We start from the raw sequence: 21,195 nt of genomic DNA, 5'->3' as shown, positions 1-21,195 counted from the left end.
ACGCCTCCACAACCTTTTGCAGTGCTTCTTGTCTCGTGTATAGAAAAAAAAGAACGCTCCTCCCCTGTCGCTTTCTGTAGAGTTCTTCTCGTTTGACCCCGACCAAGACCTCTCCCCCCCTCCTCCCCTGCTCGTTGGGTGAGGATAACCTCCATTTCATGTGTTCTTAATTTAATAAACTGCTAGAAATAATCACTGCAATAATAACGTCAAACGCAATCTAGGCCACCAGTGGGAAGGGGGATTCAGATTAGTGCAGGGCGATAGAGAAATAGAGAGAGAGAGAGAGAGTGAGAGAAGGGAAGGGACTAGTGATGGGAAAAATGAAGATTTCGTCGGAATCGATTCCGGTTAGCTCCGAAGTTTTCTGCAATCGATTCCGGATAGCAGGTCCGGAATCAGTTTCTGGATCGATTCCGGAATTGGTTCCGGAATTGGTTCTGGAATCAGAATCGGTTCTGGAATCGGATCCGGCATTGGTTTTGGAATCGGTTCCGGAATTGAAATCGGCTCCGGGAAACGGAATCGGATCTGGAATTGGAATTGGTTCCAGAATTGGTCACTGAATCGGCTCCGGAACCGACTCCGCAATCGGAATCAACTCTGGGATCGGAATCGGATCTGGAATTGGAATCGGCTCTGGAATTGGAATCGGCTCTGGAATTGGAATTGGTTCCGGAATTGAAATCGGCTCCGGAATTGAAATCGGCTCCGGAATTAAAATCGGTTCCGGAATCGGAATCGGATCTGGAATTGGAACCGGCTCCGAAATTGGAATCGGTTCCAGAATTGGTTCCGGAATTGGCTCCAAAATCAGAATCGGCTTCGAATAATGCTAAGTATTGATATCCGCAATAAATCCAAATTTATTTGTAAACGATCCATTCTCATGGAGATTCCAGGAATGATTTCGCTTGCGAAAGTTCTTATTTCAATTCAAGAACTGAATCTCGTTCCGGAGCTAATTCCATTTCTGAAGTCAATTCTGATTCCGTTGCCGGATGAAATTGCGATTGCCAGGTCAATTCCCAGGAGTTGACTAAGAAATCGGCTCTGGAGTCAACTCCGGAATTGGCTCCGGAATCGGAATCGGCTCCGGAATTGATTCCGAGCTCCCACCACTAGAAGAGACCACACCCCCACAGCAAAGCATCTTTTGCTGAGGCGCGGTCCTTTCATTCGGATCACTTTTTTTAATGTCTCCTTCCACTGTATTTCTCGCTCTATTCTCGTTTCGGAGGAGCTTTTTTTGTGTACTGAAGAACAGTGGCAGCTATCTTTCGGTGAGACAGTTTTTGTTTGACTCTTCGAGCGTTGCGACTCCCTCTCTTTCTCTCTGTAACGTCCCTCCGTTCACGCGCACCGGCACACAATGAAGATGTTGTAGGCGATTCCGCGCGTAGACGTAGCCGCGCTACACCCCAAAAGTCGTCGCAAACTACGGCCCCCGACCGCAACCGCGCTGTGGCGCGCTCCCCTAATGAGAGCGTCCCGTCCCGAGCTCGGCGGCTGGCTGAGACGACAAAGTCTCGTCTCGTTGCTGAGTGTGTGTGTGTGTGTCGCTTTGCTTGACTTTTCGGTTCCGGTTTCGGGCGGCATGGGATGGGAAGGAAGCTGGGAAGGATGGGTGGTTTCCGCTTCCAATTACGGCTGCGGGGGGTCCCGGGGGTCTTGCGTCCAGATCCATCTTTCCGGGAGCGTTTTGCATTTTCGGACGCGCGCTGTGTACGTTGCTTTTGGGGCCGTGTCGGCGTGTGCAAATATTTATCGTTCGCTTTGGGTGTCTCGGTCGGTGGTGGCTTTAAGGCGGATTCCAGCCCGCTAAGCCATCGTCAGCTCTCTCTCTCTCTCCTTCTCTTAACAGTGAATGGCTTCCCACTGCTAACCTGCATGTAAACTTATTAATTTCAAAATATAAGAACGGAACAAACCGGCCCTAGATGTGTGCACACGGTGTCGGAATTCCAATTACTGGTCGCAGTCGTCTTCCACCCTTGCCAGCCTGCCAGCTAAAACAAATTTATTACACGCTTCATTTGCGGGCCGAACCGAGACAACGTTTGGTTTTGGTCGCACGGGAGGCAGCAGCAGCAAGTTGGGATCACGGCTCCCAAGCAGCAGACAGTGGTCGTGACATTTTGTGGCAAACAAACAAAAAATGAATTTGTCAGGCACGCCCAGCTGATCCGGGTAATTGATCGCACAACGAGCCCACAACACGACCAGAAATCGATAGCTTGCCTGCCCCCATTACCAGCAGACATCTTTCCAGGGTTTTTTTTTTGTTCTTTTTATTCCTTCCCTTGTAATGTGGGTACCGGACATCGAACCGGAAACGCTACGAGCAGAAGCTCATCGCGCAAAGTATTGGTTAAACGACCGGAATGGTAATTATAATTATAGGGGTTGTCTAATTATAATGCCCCATTGACATTATCACGCCACCGTGCTCTGCCCGCTCCCGGTCCGTACTCGGGGGGAAAAAGGTTAGAAAACGAGCGGCCAGGAACGCTTAGCCGTTCGTTCAATTCCTTGCCTTAGTATTTGCTGTTCCCAAGCGATAGACAGAGAGAAAGAGAGAGAGAGAGAGAGAGTGTTTGCCATCGAGATCCGGGCTATAGATTTGGTAGTGGACTTTCGTGACAGTGGGGGATATTAGTTTAAGTGCAATTTAAATTCAAACTTTTCATATCGGATTATGCAGGGGTGATTCAATTTCCAACCCAAAGTTCTTAAGTTCTTCTTCTTCCTATTTGATGCAACAACCTGAGTCGGTCCTAGGACTGTCTAAGAAACTAATAAGCTTGGCTAGCGTGAGCTTACCATCTTGACCTCTGTTGGAGATGTAAACAATGAATTTATATTTACAAGAACATTAGAAATTTTCAATTAATGAGAGGTGTCAGAGATTGTTCAAGCCTTGTTTAGTCATTTCTGTCATTATAGAACTATCTATAAACAATTTCGAACTACTACCTGATGGTGTTGGAGTTCCCAACCAAAAAAAATCTTTACAGAAAATTAGAAAATATTTTAATTTTGTTGTTTGTTGGTAATAAATAATATAAATAATATTGTGTTTGTTGTAACGCCTGGTACCACACTATTCATTTAGGTAGCAATTACTAGGCCTGTTCACAACAGGCGCTCGCGTAGTATAAGTTGAGTAGCGTTGATGACAAAATTACTATTAATTGTTTAATAAACCATTTAAATTTCCGATTCAATGAGCTGAATTTTGGTTTCAAGATATTTGCAATCAGTGCTGCAAAATGTCACGTACATCGCGAGATTTTCACCGACGAAAACAATCAACATATCCGTGGTAGCTTGATCCTCATTGCTGATACTCAATAAAAGTGCGTCATGACACACCGAACGCGACATGCAAATTCTTGAGCCCAACGCGATACTCTGACTGACAAGCTTAGCTTAATGCCGGCGCTCATGATTTTTTTCTGGCTGTGAACAGTACTGCCAAATGCCACTGTTTCAGTCACCAACACTCATGACTGAAACGAAGCTCAAATCAGCTCACGCACACAACTGAAATGATGCAGTGACGAGACTCAAACAGTTGGAGGATTAATCACATGCTTGGTGACATCTTGATTAGCACCCAGTTCTTGGTCACTCACTTGGTCACGAAATTTTTGTCGGCGATAATCACGAAATTCTTGGAATATACTTGGCGCGTGGGCTCTAACAACAAAATGAGCATGCTTTCTCCCTCTGTCTGTTTTGTCTATTATCTGTCGGGTCAAACAGAGCGAAAAACATACTCATTTTTGAACCACCGTATAGCACTGTAGCACCGTATAGCTCCCATGACCATCGCGATGATCATCGACTGGTTGCACCGAGTTGGTTGCACACATGTTACCAAGCATGTGATGGTCGCACCAACTATTTAAGACTCGCCTCTGATCATCACAGTAGAGCTCATGACGCTGACACGTTTTTTTCCCGCTGGAATTTGTCATGACGATGTCAGTGTCATGATGACATCAGTCAGTCATCATGACATTTTGCAAAACTGATCACAGTACAAAAATGTCATGACATAGTGATGGCCAAGCGATGGTCGCAAAAATGTTATTAAGCACGTATTGGTCACACCAACCTTTCTGAGTATCGCCTCTGATTATCACAATTGATGAGTACGTGACGCTGATATAGATTTTGTTTCAGTCAGATTTTTCATGACATTGACAGTGACATTTTGACTTTACAAAGTCATCGCGGGCCGCATTGTTGCCTATCGAGGGCTACATGCGGCCCACGGGCCATAGTTTGGAGCCCCGAGTCTGCATCATCTACACGAGGTCAATATCGTACTAACAGTGTTTATGAGTTTAATGTTATGATGAAAGATGATTTTATCTTACATTGAAACTTACAATAAATGTATAGAAATATTTGGATATTTCAATTGATTTCTTATACGAAACAAAGATCATTAACCCTCATGCATCCGTTGCCATGAACAGCAAACGCCACTTTATAGAATAAAAGAGCGCATACATTAATGTCCCTCACTGTACCAGTAATCCTGTGGTACTGTAGTCGCGCTCACATTCCTTTTCGCGTGCCATCGGTGCGTTTCGGTCAAGATTTGGCCGTAACCGTTTGAAATACGTCCCGATATCATCCGCGGATCCGCTGTCGCTCCAAATAAGGGTTTGTGTTTGGTCTTTGAAGGGCTTTTTTTTTTTGCTTTGTTTCCCATCCCTTGCTGACTAATCTTGCCGACCTATTTTGCTGCTGTTGGTGTTCGTTATCACCTCATCCACCCGGCACGGCGTCCTCGTTTTGTAGGCGGTGTAAGAAGCATCCGAAAAGGTTAAAATATGAACTCTCGATGCCAATTTAACCAGTTAACAACTGCTTTTCACGGAAAGCGCACCCCGATTTGCCCGAGCTGGCACTTTTTTCTTACCGAACCTTCCGACCGTTGCGGGTGTATTATTGTTTCTTATTTGCACGGACACAACATCGGTATGTCTTCCTTTTTTGTTGTGTGCGTGTGTGTGTCTGTGCAAAGGTTCAAAGGGGTTTTAAAAAAGGCAAATATCCCTTCTCAAAAGCAAGTCACACAAAACCTCATGACTGACCGTGCTCAAAACGCAAACCCCGCACAGTCTTGCCCATGTCGTCGCCACCAAGGCTCGCCGCTTATGAAGTAGGTTATCAAACGTGTTGTTTTATGGTTTTGCTTCTTACCGAGCTCAGCAAAGAGGGCACAGCACCTCACCCCAACCCAAACACGAGACGACGGGCGGTGTGTGTACCTTGCTTTCGAAAACGCAATCTTTCGCCACAATTCAGGACGCATCGCACGCTCGCTCCTGCTCCGTCTCAGAGACTCTTTCGCCATCTTATTAGAAGGATCAGTTTTAGTTTGTTTAGGAAAGCAAACCCTGTGTTTACACAAAACCGGTACCGGCTCACTTTGGGTGGGGGGGGGGGCGGTTTTATGGGGTGATGGGGGAGGGGCAGGTGCAAAAATAAAGCTACCGTTTGCCCAATATAGAACCGTGACGAGGGAAATCCCATCTGAAATATCTGTTTTATGTTCGCTTGGATTATTCCGGGCATTTAGTGAGCGGGCCGCGTAAAGCTTAAACCGAATGCGCTCGTTGATCGGGGGAGGAGCGGCCGCTTCCGAATCCGATCTCTATTGACCGTTGATGATGGGTCCGTGGTTTGTTAGCAATGTTCAATTGGGGCGATGGGATTTCACCGTTTGATATCCAACCGCCGTGTGGAGATGTTAATTGTTCGTGGTTTTGCTTTCCAAGAAGGTTGGTTTTTGATCGGGAAGGGAAGAAAGGGAGGGGCGAGGGAAGGGTTTGTGTGCCTCATTAAACATCTTACTGTCTGGCTAAATATTACGTAAAAGCGCTATTAACACCGTTTTTTTTTTATTTTGCGCATTGCTCTTGTTTGCAAGTTCTGAGCTAATTCACTGGTGGGCCAATGACCACTTGCGCAAATATTGGGCTAGGGGTGAGAATTTTAGAATCGGTCTCGGAATCTCTTATAAATTGCAGGAAGTTTAATGGACGATTAAAAAGAGATTGTTTTATGATGCTTCCAGATTGTCACAAGCTTATAAGAAGTTGTGAGAAACGCATTGTGGAATATATGTACTCATAAGATTTCCAGAATTGACATTTAATTGTGCAAAAGAGAGCTCCAGTATCTAGGGAGCAGCGAATTCTGAGCTCTAACTAAATAAAACATCCTACTGATGACCTATACATCTGTTGAATTTTGGATTTATACAGTTAATATTTCCAATATGAATTCAAATAAGAAAACACATATGAATTAGAAGGAACTAAACTATAGGATATAGATAAAACTACTTGACTAATTTGGACTGCATGAAATGAACTGCTCGATGTACACTAATGAACTTTGCAATGAAATATGTAATGAACTATGGAAAAAACACCGAGTACACAGTTGCAAACAGACCGGCGATCTGATCAAATTTATACTAAGCTAATTGCACAATCCAGCACATTAGTGAATATATTTCACAACATCCTAGATAACATGTAATCGAGAAGGATACTTACTAAAACAATTTAGATGGTCATGAATAGCCAAATCTTCATGACAGGTCAAATATTCAGAGTTGATTCTGACCTAAGCGTCCTAAACAGATATTGGTTCATGCTTTATGTCATGAGCATCATTGATTTGAAGCATTTGCTCTGTATTAAGAATATTACTATCATTTGACAGATGACAGCCAGATTGCAAGTATATGTGAAGGGTTCGATGTTTTAATTAAACCGCTTCTGGAGCCAGATATTGGAACAGGCTACAGATATAGATAACTTTAACCTGGTGACGTACTCCAAAGCGTTATGTCTTGGGATTAATACACATTTCCCAACAATATGACATCCACAGAGTAGAAAGCAAGCCCATCTATAACTCTGTAAGGATGACTTCAGGAATTTATTGACATTATGTCATGGACTCAGACGTCAGGAACTTCGCATCGCTCGTTCCATTTATTTTTTCGGTGTAGTAACTGAACGGTCTGCTGTTGTCTACACGAATAGCCAGATCTTCATGTCAGATTAAATATCCAGAGTTGATTCTGACCTAAGAATCCCTAAACAGATATTGGTTCATGGCTTACATTAAAAGACCACTGAAGGTTCAACATTCGACAGACTAATCCTCGGCATAGCTCCAATATTTAAACAATGCAATGTCGTGGACTCAACCATTCCGAGGCGTTTCGACATATTCAGAAATTTCCAAATTATTGAACACCATTCCATTAAAGCCAGAGAACGTGTTGACTATCCCGTGTGTAACCCTCTCTTGACGCTCCCCCGCTACTTACAGAATTCCTACAGGCAAATCTGAAAAACGTACAACAGCACCAGCAGCAGCAGCACGCCGCACCACCGAACGGTTCCCTTCCACAGCAACAGCTGACATTCGCCGGCACCGATCAGCTTCCAACGGCTGCTGCCCAACAGTTAGCAACATATCAGCAGCAGCAGCAGCAGCAGCAGCAGCAACACGACCTACCGCTGCTGTGCACCAATCCGGCAGGCAACACTTCCACCACGAGCACCACCACCGCCGGTACCGGACCGGGCGATGCCGTAGCAGCCAGTACATTCCGCACTCCATCAGGTATGTCCGACCGGAGCCCCAGAATGTGTGCCCGGAATTTTGGCACCAACAAACAAACAAAAAAATCCCATCCGATTTCTATCGGTGGGGTGATGAAATGAAGGGGGGAAGGGGAGGCGAAAGAACTACCACAAGTGACGATGGGATGTGTGTGTGTGTGTGTGTGTGTGCAGGTAAATTCTTGAACACCACACCCAGCACGAGCGAAAGAGCGGGTTCCCCGGACGACAGAAAGGGGTTGAGCGATATTGATTTATGCACACCACGCCAACGTTTGAAGGTAACTGGGGGGGGGGGGGGGGTAGGTGGGTAAGGTGACGTTTGCAAAAAGTATTGCAAACCCCGTTTGCGCAACGGGAAACATCGCTTGATGGCTTTCCGCAAACCGACTTTGGGCTCCCGCGCTGTACCGCACAAGGGAAAGAGTGAAATCTGTATTTCGAGCCAGGCAGCTGGACCTTCCTTGCTTGAAGCGGCAGCAGCGTAGTGGTGTCCTTAATTAACACTGTACCATTTTCTTCCTAATTAAGTCAGTTCGAACCCCTCTCTCGCTCCCCTCACCCTGTACCGGCCGAGTAGCGAGGAGTGCATTTGTGCGAGCTCCAAACTAAGCCGCTGCCAGCAACCTTCCAGCAAGGACAGCTTGTCGTCGTCCGCCATGTGGCCGGATCCTGTCCTTCACCGTCCCACTGTGCTGTGACTGTGGAGAGCAGTTGTCAGTTGGGGAGGAAACGGGGGGCTTGGAGCGATAATTGATTTTGATTTTGCTAATTGGCAACGGCAGTGGATTTGTTTTTTTTTTTCTTCCTGCTTCTTCTTCTCCCCACTACGGTCTTCCTGTCCTGGCTGCACAGATTAAGTGGTACTGTCTTATACAGTGTGTGTGTGTGTGTGAGCCTCCATTTTGGTCCAGTGCGCATTCCCAGTTTGACAGTTTTGGGGTTATGATTTTAAATTCAATTTCAAAAACCCCGTCAGCGGCCGGCGATTTGCCCATTATTCTTTCGTTCTGTTGCGCCTGCTAGGTATGCAAATTTCGCTTTCAATGCGCGGGGAAGTGATGCCCACAACAACAACACATCATGGAACGGATTTTTGTGCATGTGTGTGTGTGTGCAGGTTGTTCTCGAACGTCGAAAATGAACTAACTAGTAAACCCGCCCGTATGATGACGCGTGCTGTTCCACACCAACCAACCTGCAACCTGGCTCGGAGCAATATTCCTTCAAAAGCGCGCCTGGTAGTTATGCAGCAAAGCTCTGAAGCATCTGGAAAAAAGGAGGAGAGAGAAACCGACCACCACAAGGAACGATACGAAAAGGGATGCCCGGCGGGCATCGAAGACGGGATGGAAATTGAAATCAACATAACCATGCCAGCTTTGCCGGATGGGTTTATAAGCTTCCCCTTTCCCGCACGGTGCACCAAGCTCCGGCTTCCTCCAGCTCATGCATCATTGAGCGCAGGTCTTCAACAGCCGGAAACCGTTCCGGTTGAACATTTTCTTGGAAAACTCTCCCTAAGCAGTACCTTTAACGGACTGAATGTGCGTTCAAGGGCAATACCGCCGACCCCGGAAGCGTCGCAGGCAGGTACTCTTTTTTGCCACCACCACCACTACACCCCCGAAGGCATGGCCGACGACGCAGCGTCCGACCACGAAACAGCGGGAGTGTTCAGCTTTGGAGTGGTTTCGAGATGGAATTTCGCCCCACGAGCATTGGGCAGGGGTGCGGGAAAGCTGGGGCGGAAGCGCCTGTGAAGCATTACTATCGACAGCCCCCCCTCCCCCCAGACCGTCAGCAGAACCATTCCGGGTATGGTGCAATAAATGTTATGCCCCTCCAACCGCTTGCTAAAGACCCCTCCCCCCCCCCCCTTTTTTTTTGTTCCTCCAATACGCATAAATGTAGTTGCAGGACGATAAAAGCGGCACGATTAGGGGGGGGGGGGGGGAACCTGCCGTGTCAATCTCGACCCGGTGGTGTGGCACTTGCACGACTTAGTTGCACACCCCAACTGCTCGCAGCACAAGAGGTAGCCGGTAGTGGCTGGCAGCACTGCACACGCCTGAAGGTAGGCAATGAGGTGGTTTTCGTGCTGCTCCGGAAGAATGCAGCGCACTTACAACGGGCGAACTGTGCGAACTCTGGTGCACGCGGGAGCGTTTTGGAATATGAGCTATCGTTACGATTTTATGGTGCTGTACGGGGAGGGAGGGGGGGGGGGCGGTTCGCTACACAGTTAACTATGTCCCATCGCAAAAGTTCAAACAACCAAAAAATATGTTGCAAAGAGACGTGCGCAGTAGGAAAGAGCCAAGAACACTATAAATTTAAACGTAACGCTCCGCCATGCTGCCCATTAAATCCGGCACGTAACGATACGAGGTGAGCGTGTGCAGAAACTTTCCCGGAATGGCCATGATCTCTTCTCTACACACACACACACACACACACACACTTGCAAGATCAGTCCGATTGTGCCGAGCGTCGTGCAGTCACTTGGGTGCAAGTTCGGCGGCGGCGGCGGCGGCTGCGGCTAGTTTGGCTGGGCCCCACAGCATGGCTAACGCACCGAAAACATGCTGCCAACTTGGCCCGGGGATGAACTTTTAGGTTGCTGGCTGCTCGACAGTTTTGTACCGAACCGGTTTGCTACAAGAGCGCTTAAACTTGGAAGCGTGTTGGTGTGGAATGTGTTTCCTCCAATGCTGCCCCCGAAAAAAGTGCCTCTTACACAGGAAAAAAGCAACGACTCTCCGGCTAAGAAGAAAGCATCTTATCCACTGTGAATATTGGCGCTGCGAGTGGGGAACCAAGCGGCTCCGCCGGAATGAAATTTAAGTTGCGTAAGTTGTGGCGGTAATTTCTGCCACCAGTTTAGAACATAAATGGGTGGAAGAAACATCCCCGCCTGTGCAACGTTAGTGGGCGACCGGCTGTGGCGTCGAAAGTTGCCAGCCATTAATTTATCTCAGGGAGCACACCCACACACACACACACACACTCCTGTACGTATGTGAGGACACGGGAGAGAAAGTTTCCACATCCACTGGATTATGCTCGTTAGAGGTTTATGGTGTGTGGCATCCAAGCATCATTTACCATCATGAGGTCCGACGTGATCCGCTGCCGCTTTGCCCAACACTGGGTCGTGTTCGGTTACGAGTTTTGCATACGGCTACACGCTCTATTATTGCTCGGTGCAGTAATGGGTTGTGCTGTTGTGGGAGAGTGGAAAAAAGAAAAAAGCAACCCAACTCGGACCCGGAGCGCTTGGTGGGTGGATCGGATTCCACGAATAAGATGATCCAAGATCTTTGCAAGTTTACCCCGGGACTAATACAAATCACGGACGGGGTTTAAGTGCGTTGCCCTGCACGATGCTCTTTAACGGGTGAGATCTGCAACTCTGAAGCAAAAGAGCTTATTAACTCTATCTATGTGCTTTTGGGATTGAGATTCAGGCAAGGATCATATATTCAATACATTGAATGATTTAAATGAATCTAAATATCGGATTAATAGATGCAGTAAGCTCTAACTTTTAGTTTGAATCTGAAAAGAATCTTGTCCAATTATCCTGAACTTCAGCCAATACTGATGGCATTCGAACAGTGTTTTGGTCTTGTAGGAGTCGACACATCGGTCATAAGTATAGTTCGTAAAGTTCAAATTTTTGAAGATTCGCAAAACTGCAGATTTTGAAATATTTAATGATTCATGCATCAGTATACATATTGTTAAGGCTTCAAAGATGCCCAACTATCAAACGCGTTATATATCTCAAAAGGTTCGTGAATCTTGAAACCTTCAGACTCAAGTCATTATGCAACTGTTTCTTCAAACATTTTTGTCACAAACGAATCTTCTGCAAAGAATCACAAAGCATGTACAGCTTTGTTTAGGATCACTACAGCTGCAGTCGTCAGCACAATGCACTTCCAGATAACTCTAGACAACTAGGCAGAACTCCAGACGGCGTTAGCTCATTCCGGATGATACCGGTAGACTTTAGGCGAAAGAACTCCATTGGAGCCAAAGCCTCTCTAAACTTTAAGAACATCAATAATACCGTTTGACGAAGGCTGACTTAAATTAATGCATGAACGAAACATCTAGCATATGTTTCAGAACGACTTCAGACATCTAAAGACATCTTTTAATAATTCTTGCAGTCGGCAGCACTATTCCAGATAACGATGGACGACTTTAATTTATGCCAAATCGAATCGCCTGGGACAAGATTCAGAACGACTCCAGACAACTCACGATATATCTTTCAATGATTCGGGAAGTCGTCAGGACTATTTGAGATCATTCTTGACATCTTGGGAGCACTCCAGACGAAGTTGGTTCACTTCGGAAGATTCCAAATGACGTCGGACGACTTCAATTTATGCATTTCAAATCACCTTGGACATGACTCAGAATGACTGTAGACAACTCAGGATATCTTTCAATGGTTTGAGAAGTCGTCAGGACTATTCCAGATCATTCTAGACATGTTGGGAGCACTCGAGACGAAGTTGGTTCACTTCGGAAGATTCCAATTGACGACGGACGACTTCAATTTATGCATTTCAAATCACCTTGGACATGACTCAGAATGACTGTAGACAACTCAGGATATCTTTCAATGGTTTGAGAAGTCGTCAGGACTATTCCAGATCATTCTAGACATGTTGGGAGCACTCGAGACGAAGTTGGTTCACTTCGGAAGATTCCAATTGACGACGGACGACTTCAATTTATGCATTTCGAATCACCTTGGACATGACTCAGAATGACTGTAGACAACTCAGGCTATCTTTCAATGGTTTGAGAAGTCGTCAGGACTATTCCAGATCATTCTAGACATCTTGGGAGCACTCCAGACGAAGTTGGTTCACTTCGGAAGATTCCAGTTGATGACAGACCACTTAAATCAATGCAAAATTTAAGCCGCCTTGCAAAAGAACCAGAGTGACTTCAGCTCAGGGCATCTTGTAATGGAAATATATGACAAAACAAACTGTTTACAGCATTGCCGGTTCGACCTCTCTTCTCGAAAGAGAGTCGAGCTGCTAAAGCGCTATTTATTTTGATGGTTCAACTTCAATCTTCAACATTTCTTTTTTTTTCTGACCAAACTAAACCCCACCATCACTGTAGTGCTCTAACCGTTTTTATTCCTCTTCCTGCCATTCTTCATCCCTTTCAGAAGCTTCCGGTACTCAGCATCCTCCGCCGCCGCAGCAACAGCCGCCCGGTGCACTACACAACCTGCAGCTGAAGCTGCCGCTGCACCGTACGGCCATCGATGCCGGTTGCGATCAGGGGTACGGCAGCGAGCGGTCGCCCGAGGACGAGCTGCCCCCGCCCCTGCTGCTGATGCACGAAACGCAGTACATCGAGCTACTGACCGCCAGCACGGCCGCCGACTGTCTCGGCACGGCCGGGCCCGTTCAGCAACAGCCGGGCGATGGCACGCAGCAGCAGCAGCAACAGCAGCCCTACCAACCAACCTACTGGACCGGCGGCAACCAGGTCGTGGTGGGACCGTACAGTTTTATTACCAAAGGTAAACGCGCCGCCGTTGAGTGTCATTTCAGCGAATGTTCTTACGATCAAAACCCTCGAGAAAGTCGCTGGAAGTGCTTGCGCGGATTGAATTGACAAAACAGTGAACAAGCAAAACACATACGTACGCACACACACACGCCGTAAAATGGATTGATTCTGAGTGCCCCCGGGATAGGGTTGGTGTGCAGCGAAAGAAAGTGGGCAGCAAGCGCGAAACGAAAACGTTCTCGCTAAAGGAAGACATTTGGAATTGAAATTGAGGTTCTGGTTGTTTTCTACCGTGTGTCTCTGTTCCCGCTTGTCAGGCTTTTGTTTTTTTTGCCGGCTGAAGATAGGCAGCAAGCCTTACCATATCTAAACCCGGGGCTAGGTTATATCTTGCCGCATATCTCACAAAAAAGAGAAGAACACACACACACACACTGTGTGCACAGTTTCGGCTGCACAAACCCGGATAGCAATCTGCGCGTCCGTCCGCTGGTCTGTGTTGTTGGTTTTGATTTTTATTTTCCATTTTCCCTCCAAGACACACACACCACGGAGCATCAATTTCGTCCAGAAGAAAATGAGATTCACAAACCAGCCGGTGGCATCGCACGATGACGCGCCGCTGCTCCGAACGAAGACGTGAGAACGCTTTCCCGGGCGCTGGTTTGCATATTTTTTGGGTTTTGGGTTTTTTGTTTGTTCTCGGGACAATTTTCATATCTTCCGTGTCGGCCGGCGACTCGACTCTCTCGCTCCCTTTCTGTGTGTGTGTTGCATGTGTAATTCAAACCAATCCAATTTATTCCATTCCTATAAGCAGTTACAATCCGTCAGATAAATAAAATACGCCTTCGCGTCCACGGCAGCCCGGGGACGTGGGAGCAAAAAACAGAGCACTGAAGCATGCAGATGTCTACAGGAGTCTACCCCTCCAGCGCCATTTTGTTTTTTTTTGCGAGCGTGATTTATGTTTACACGCCTCGCAAAACGCACACGTACACGAAGCAGCCGGTTAAATTACACACTTGGTTTTATACAATGCCACGAGGCAAACGCCAACATCTTGCTGATGCTTTTGGAGGACGCAGGCGAAGCGCGGGAAAGACCGGGAAGATTGTGAGCGTGTCAACAAGTGATTTTCGGGGGTTTTGTGGCGTCTGGGAAGTTGGCAATGAAACACAGCCAAGCACCATTAACAACCTCTAAATGAGTGCACTTGTGTGTGTGTGTATGTGTTTGGGGAAGCGTGTTTACCGGTATTTCCATTGGAGGTGATGGTAACCAAAAGCGCTCCCGGTGCAACAGTGGAGCAACTCGTTACTTCAACTCCTCCTGCACACGACCCATTAGCAAGTTACCGTCCCATACACTCTCACACACACAAACGACTCCCACTGCCAAGTGATGTCCCACTAATGGATATATATATATATACACACACGCTCTGCTGTGGTCCACCCTTGCCGCGTATGTACATTAGGTGCCGGAAGGACGCAGTACTACAGCGCGAGGGAGCGCGTGGGAGCACTCAAAGGTGCTCATGTTTTATGAGCACTTTTATTTCGGGCATGGTGCAGAGTGCTGCGCTTTTTCGGCAGTGGTGCCGCCGGACCAAGTGATGCAGCAGTAACCCTTCCTTTTTTTGTTCTTGTTGTAGACATTAGTTTCGTTTTTGCTTCTGGTGACAGGTGTTTTCAATTTGTGCAAGAACTTGTATATTACGTTTTTCCACTTCTTCTTTTTTGAGTTGAAGTATCCTCTCTGCCAGCATGGCACAAATTTTAAGCAACGACACCGCTGGGAGGCGGACGACGATACGACGGTACACCTTGTGTCCGGAACATTCACTACCATCCCTTGACCGGCCGTTCCGTTCACCACCGGAAATCGAATTCTTCGTCCGATGCTGCACGCAATATGCAATGCACTATCGCCAGGAAATAGGCAACGCTTTTCCGGCCAAAAAGGGAACTCAATTCTTGCTTTCCAACAAAAAAAAACCCCCCCATCTCGTCTTCTCGAAAACCCTGGAAAACTGGAATCTTCCACGGCCGTTGTCCGGCAAAATCCCGGCAATGGCACGTCCGGTTTCGAAACCTTCACTCGAAACCATCCTGCCGAGACGTGGCCAATCATTTTTCATTTCCGTCACCGGCGACTGTGTCGGCTCTGTCTTCCTTCGTCGGGGTTATAAAGGTTCACACGCCGGGGTTGAAAGTTTTTGCCCTCCCCCCCCCCCCCCCCCCCACCTTCAAAGAGCGACCAAGTCTCAAGAGCGCAGCGTTCCGGTAGTAGTACGCAAGCTGCAACTCGTTCGTGTCCAACTGCTGTGTGTGTGTGTGGTTGACGACCAATCGGGCCACCCACAGGCAGAAGAAATTAATACGATTGTGTGGCTGCACAGGCAAGCCAAATCAACGACAAAAGGGCTCGTGTGTATGTGTGTGTGTGTGTGTGTGCTTTTGTACAATTTCAAACACCATACTTAGTCTCCGGAATCTGACTCACCCACAGCAGTCCCCAGCCGCGTGTAATGTGGTGGTTCAGTTTTCACAGTGCAGAGTACATTAGGCTGCGCTTGATGGGGAGGTTGGGCGGGGCGCGAACCCCATTTGGAAACTTTCCACAAAACAAAATCATCAAATATGGCAGACTAATGTGTGATAAGCCGCGTGATCTTGTGTTGTGGGGCGGCACGGTGAGTGCTGCAAGTGTTGGTTTAGTGCTGTACAAAGCAGTGAAATAGTTCGAACCTATTAACGGCCGTACTACAAATGCCAGCGTTTTGAAAAGAGAGTGATGAAAAGATCACAAAACATGTGTTTTTGTATCTTGGACGAACATTTGAGGCTCTGAAGCAAAGACATTTGGTCATCAACAGTTTCCCATATTCTAGCGAGATAGAGATCTCAATATAAAAAAAAGCTGAAATAATCGAACAACAACACCGAAGCTGATGTTGGTGACTCCTCAATGTACCGATATTAATCAAACTGAAAATATCCTCAAAGTTCATAAAGATGTGGTTTGCAAATGCAAAGTATTGTAAAGCAAATATTAGATTAAACTTCTTATGAATGTCAAAACAGAGGCCAACAGTTGTTTTTTTTCATCATGTCACGATTGGTAGCCTCAATGTCACAGTCTGATACAAGCTGTTAAGGCTGCCTGACGGAGACCAGAACTTGTTGTACCTCTTGATTAACCATTCTATTTCATTTTTGTTTTGGTTTAATAGTTCATTTGGCACGTTTACATGGCTACGCAAACAAATTTCAAAGATCTTCGTTTTACTCTGATGGTTACGGGAAACGTAACGTCTACCAAACTCAATCGGGAACTTACAAAGCTCCACTAAATTGACCTGTAGTCGACACCGAACCCCGTAACGGTCTTGGTACTGAGAGTAAAACCATACCGGTGCTTGAAGTGAATACTTATCCCGTACCGGTCCTGGAATCAATCAATCAATATTACCGATACTGGAACTGATCACGAACCCATACCAGTCCTAGAACTGATATTGATCCGATACCGGCCCTGGAACTGATATTGTACCCATACCGGTCCTGGAACGGATACTCAACCCGTACCGATCCTGGAACTGGTATTGGTCCGATATCGGTCCTGGAACTGATATTGAACCCATACCAGTTATGGAACTGATATTGATCCTATACCGGTCCTGGAACTGATATTGAACCTACATCGATCCTGGAACGGATACTTAATCCATACCAGTCATGGAACTAAAATTGACCAAATACCGGTCCTGGAACTGATATTGAACCCATACCGGTCATGGAACTAATATTGATCCGATACCGATCCTAAAACTGATATTGATCCGATATCGGTCCTGGAACTGATCACGAACCCATACCAGTCATGGAACTGGTATTGATCCGATACCGATCCTGGAACTGATATTGTTCCGATACCGGTCCTGGAACTGATATTAAACCCATACCAGTCATGGAACTGATATTGATCCGATACCGATCCTGGAACTGATATTGTTCCTATACCGGTCCTGGAACTGATATTGAGCCCATACCAGTCATAGAACTGATATTGATGCGATACCGATCCTGGAACTGATGTTGATCCGATACCGGTCCTGGAACTGATATTGTTCCGATACCGGTACTGGAACTGATATTGAACCCATACCAGTCATAGAACTGATATTGATCCGATACCGATCCTGGAACTGATGTTGATCCGATACCGGTCCTGGAACTGATATTGAACCCATACCAGTCATGGAACTGATATTGATCCGATACCGGTCCTGGAACTGATATTGAACCCATATCGGTCCTGGAACGGATACTGAACCCATACCGATCCTGGAACTGACATTGAACCCATATCAGTCATGGAACTAATATTGATCCGATACCGGTCCTGGAACTGATATTGAACACATTCTGATCCTGGAACGGATACTGAACCCATACCGATCCTGGAACTGATATTGATCCGATACCGGTCCTGGAACTGATATTGAACCCATACCAGTCATGGAACTGATATTGATCCGATACCGGTCCTGGAACTGATATTGAACCCATATCGGTCCTGGAACGGATACTGAACCCATACCGATCCTGGAACTGACATTGAACCCATATCAGTCATGGAACTAATATTGATCCGATACCGGTCCTGGAACTGATATTGAACACATTCTGATCCTGGAACGGATACTGAACCCATACCGATCCTGGAACTGATATTGATCCGATACCGGTCCTGGAATTGATATTGAACCCATACCAGTCATGGAACTGATATTGATCCGATACCGGTCCTGGAACTGATATTGAACCCATATCGGTCCTGGAACGGATACTGAACCCATACCGATCCTGGAACTGACATTGAACCCATATCAGTCATGGAACTAATATTGATCCGATACCGGTCCTGGAACTGATATTGAACACATTCTGATCCTGGAACGGATACTGAACCCATACCGATCCTGGAACTGATATTGATCCGATACCGGTCCTGGAACTGATATTGAACCCATACCAGTCATGGAACTGATATTGATCCGATACCGGTCCTGGAACTGATATTGAACCCATACCAGTCATGGAACTGATATTGATCCGATACCGGCCCTGGAACTGATATTGATCCGGTACCGGCCCTGGAACTGATATTGTACCCATAACGGTCCTGGAACAGATACTCCACCCATACCGATCCTGGAACTGATATTGAAGACATACCGATCCTGGAACTGATATTGTAACCATACCGCTTTTGGAACTGATACTGAACCCATACGAGTCATGGAACTGATGTTGATCCGATACCGGGTCTAGAACGGATACTTAATCCATACCAGTCATGGAACTGATATTAAACCCATACCGGTCCTGGAACGAATAATGAACCCATACCAGTCATGGAACTGCTCCTGGAATTGATATTGAATCCATTCTGGTCTTCAAACAGTTCCCCATAGTATCCTTTCTTGAAACTACACCTGGATCTGTTGCGAATCCAGAACCAAACTTGCACCTGTTTCTGGTCTTGGAACCGATAGAGTTTCTGTTCGAAGACAGGAACAGATTCCGAAGGTCATCGTAGGAATTGTAGCTCAATTTGTATTGTGAAATAGTACATATTGAATGAACATCTGTCACATTGGACAGTCACGTTATAATATCCCATGCCTAAAATGCTCTCAATTCCCTTATTGCTAGCGTGCGGTACACAGCTACACGCATACTTATTCGACACACACTGTAAAATCCCGCCCGCATGAGTGCAAATTAAGACTACAAAGAGGGAATCCAGGAATGTCTGGTCGGAGTTATGGCAGTTATTATTACGCCTTCCACTCCACGCTGACAGCCGCTGGAAGAATAGTACCCAAGAGCTGAAGGATGTATGTGCACACACACGCACACACACACAAAGCTACAACAATTGGTGCTCTTTTATGGCTCTAGCAGAAATACTGTTCCTGCAGCATCCGTGTGTGCGGATAGCCATATCGTTTTTTAACGGTCCTCGTAGCCATCGCGCGTTGCGTGCAGACGGCGCGGGGTAATAACCGTTCGCATCCTAAGTGACGTTAAGTGATTCGCTTTAGCCTGACAGCACCGTATGCGTCTGGGCGAGCGATAACAAAAGGCGTGTAATGGCGCCGGCACCGTGGCGCAGTTGCTGGAGCTGGAGTGGAGTTCAAAGAATTTTAACAACGCGCACACACACACACACACACACATTGTCTCGCGCTCTGATCTCCCTTTGTAGATACGCAGAAGGAAGAACGTAATGAGTGTCCCTTTGTGTGTGTGTGCGTTTTTCCCGCTCGAAAAGGTTGAGCTGGTGGGAGGCGAAATGACTCCCACTTCCTGGATTTAACATATTTTTGACGTTTTTTTTTTTCGTCTTCCTCCTCTTCTTCCTCCCCAGATTCAATCTTCTTCGTCCAGGTGGCCAAGGGTAGCCGCGGACTCGGATTTTCCGTGTCGGGCGGTTCCGACTCGTCCGCACCGTACCCGGGCCTGATCCGGATCAAGCGGCTGTTCCCGCACCAGGCGGCATGGGCGACGGGGATGCTCCAGCCCGGCGACATCCTGCTCGAAGCGAACGGTGTACCGCTGACCGGTCTCACCAACTACGTAAGCATCTTGCTTGAGGGGAGAGGGTCAATTGTTGCAGAAGTTTTTATGACAATCTCCGTTTTTCCGTTTGTCCGTTTTTTCCCCCCCTCAAACCCACTCGCAGCATGCCCTGGAAGAGTTGCGCAAGGCGACGAACGTCGTCACGCTCACCGTTTGCCGACCGAAGGACGAGCAGTACCGCAAGCTGTCGCCGCCGACGGAACCGCCCCGGCCGCCGCTACGCAACGCACCGTCGTACGAGCACGGCTCGGGTTCGGTACCGCAGTCACCACTGCCACCAGCCGGCATTCCATATCCCCAGCAGCAGCAGCAGCAGCAGTTGCAGCATTTCTTCCCTCCAACGGGTGCCAGTTGGAACCAGCAGGTTGCCGGCTTCCTGCCACCGCTCGATCCGATCCAAACCAGCTTCAGTGGGGTAAGTGTTTCCATGCTATCCCTTTCGCTTTATTTTCCTATCTGTACACACTGAGTGAAAATGAGTTAAATCTTTTGATTGAATGATCGAGAGTCTCAACTCGCATCGAGAGTTTGCATTCTTCCGAGAGTTGCAACTCGATGAGTGAAGCTACTCTACGCTCTAGTAGAATAGTAACATCTCTCATAGTGAGTTAATAACTCTTTCGAGAGTTATAGTTCAAAGAGTGTTTATACCCTGCACATCAACTAGTAACTCACTTGTCCTAAATTACATCATTTGTGAGTCAAACAAATCTTTCGAGTGTTCAAGCTTGATTGAACACTCCCCGCCAGGAAGTACCTCACTCGCAGTGAATTTAACTCTTTCGATCAACTCTTCGATAGGAGACTCACACTGGATTGAATAATAGCACGAGTCCAATAACTCTTTGGAGCTTTAATTGTGGTTGAGTGGTTTCACGTCTCCTCGGCTAATAGTAAATCTCTTATAGAGTACTCAACTATTGACGATAACTGTTTTGAGAGTAAACCATTCGGTAGGTAAATCCCTCTTTCGCGAGTTCTATCAATATTCGTGATTTAACTCTTTGCTATCACGAGTAACTCACGTGGAGTTAATTACATAAATTCAAGAGACTTCAAACTCTTTGGACAGTTAACTGTGGATGAGTGATTTACCTCTCCTCTGCTAATATAAACAAGTGAACCAAATCATTCGTGAGTCTAATTACTCTTTCGAGAGTTCGAGAGAGCTCATTTGAACTCTTCACTCGACAAAAGGAACTCCCTTCTACCTGTGTTATGCATAAGCTGCTAAACTCTTTCTAGAGGTATTCAGACAATGATCTAAAGACTCAACACGCCCTCTGAATGAACCATCCTTACATCTTCCCACT

General features: G+C 46.8%; 1 protein-coding gene across 11 annotated transcripts in view; it reads left to right on the top strand.

Annotated features, from left to right (window-relative positions):
* Positions 1-21,195, top strand: part of LOC120950342 (uncharacterized) — a 134,555-nt gene that overhangs the window by 108,877 nt on the left and 4,483 nt on the right. For 10 of the 11 annotated variants that reach the window (XM_040368431.2, XM_040368868.2, XM_040368352.2 and 7 more), the window contains 4 exons: positions 7,375-7,671; positions 12,877-13,236; positions 19,671-19,879; positions 19,986-20,297. In XM_040368431.2, coding sequence (XP_040224365.2) covers positions 7,375-7,671; positions 12,877-13,236; positions 19,671-19,879; positions 19,986-20,297 — 1,178 coding nt within the window. The remainder of the gene's footprint in view (positions 1-7,374; positions 7,672-12,876; positions 13,237-19,670; positions 19,880-19,985; positions 20,298-21,195) is intronic. The other variant, XM_040369034.2, reaches the window with a different exon arrangement.

The sequence above is a fragment of the Anopheles coluzzii genome, chromosome X (genome assembly GCF_943734685.1).
Source record: "Anopheles coluzzii chromosome X, AcolN3, whole genome shotgun sequence".
NCBI classification, from domain to species: Eukaryota; Metazoa; Arthropoda; class Insecta; order Diptera; family Culicidae; genus Anopheles; species Anopheles coluzzii.
The sequence above is the reverse complement of the archived record's forward strand: the minus strand, read 5'-3'. Positions and strand labels throughout refer to the sequence as shown.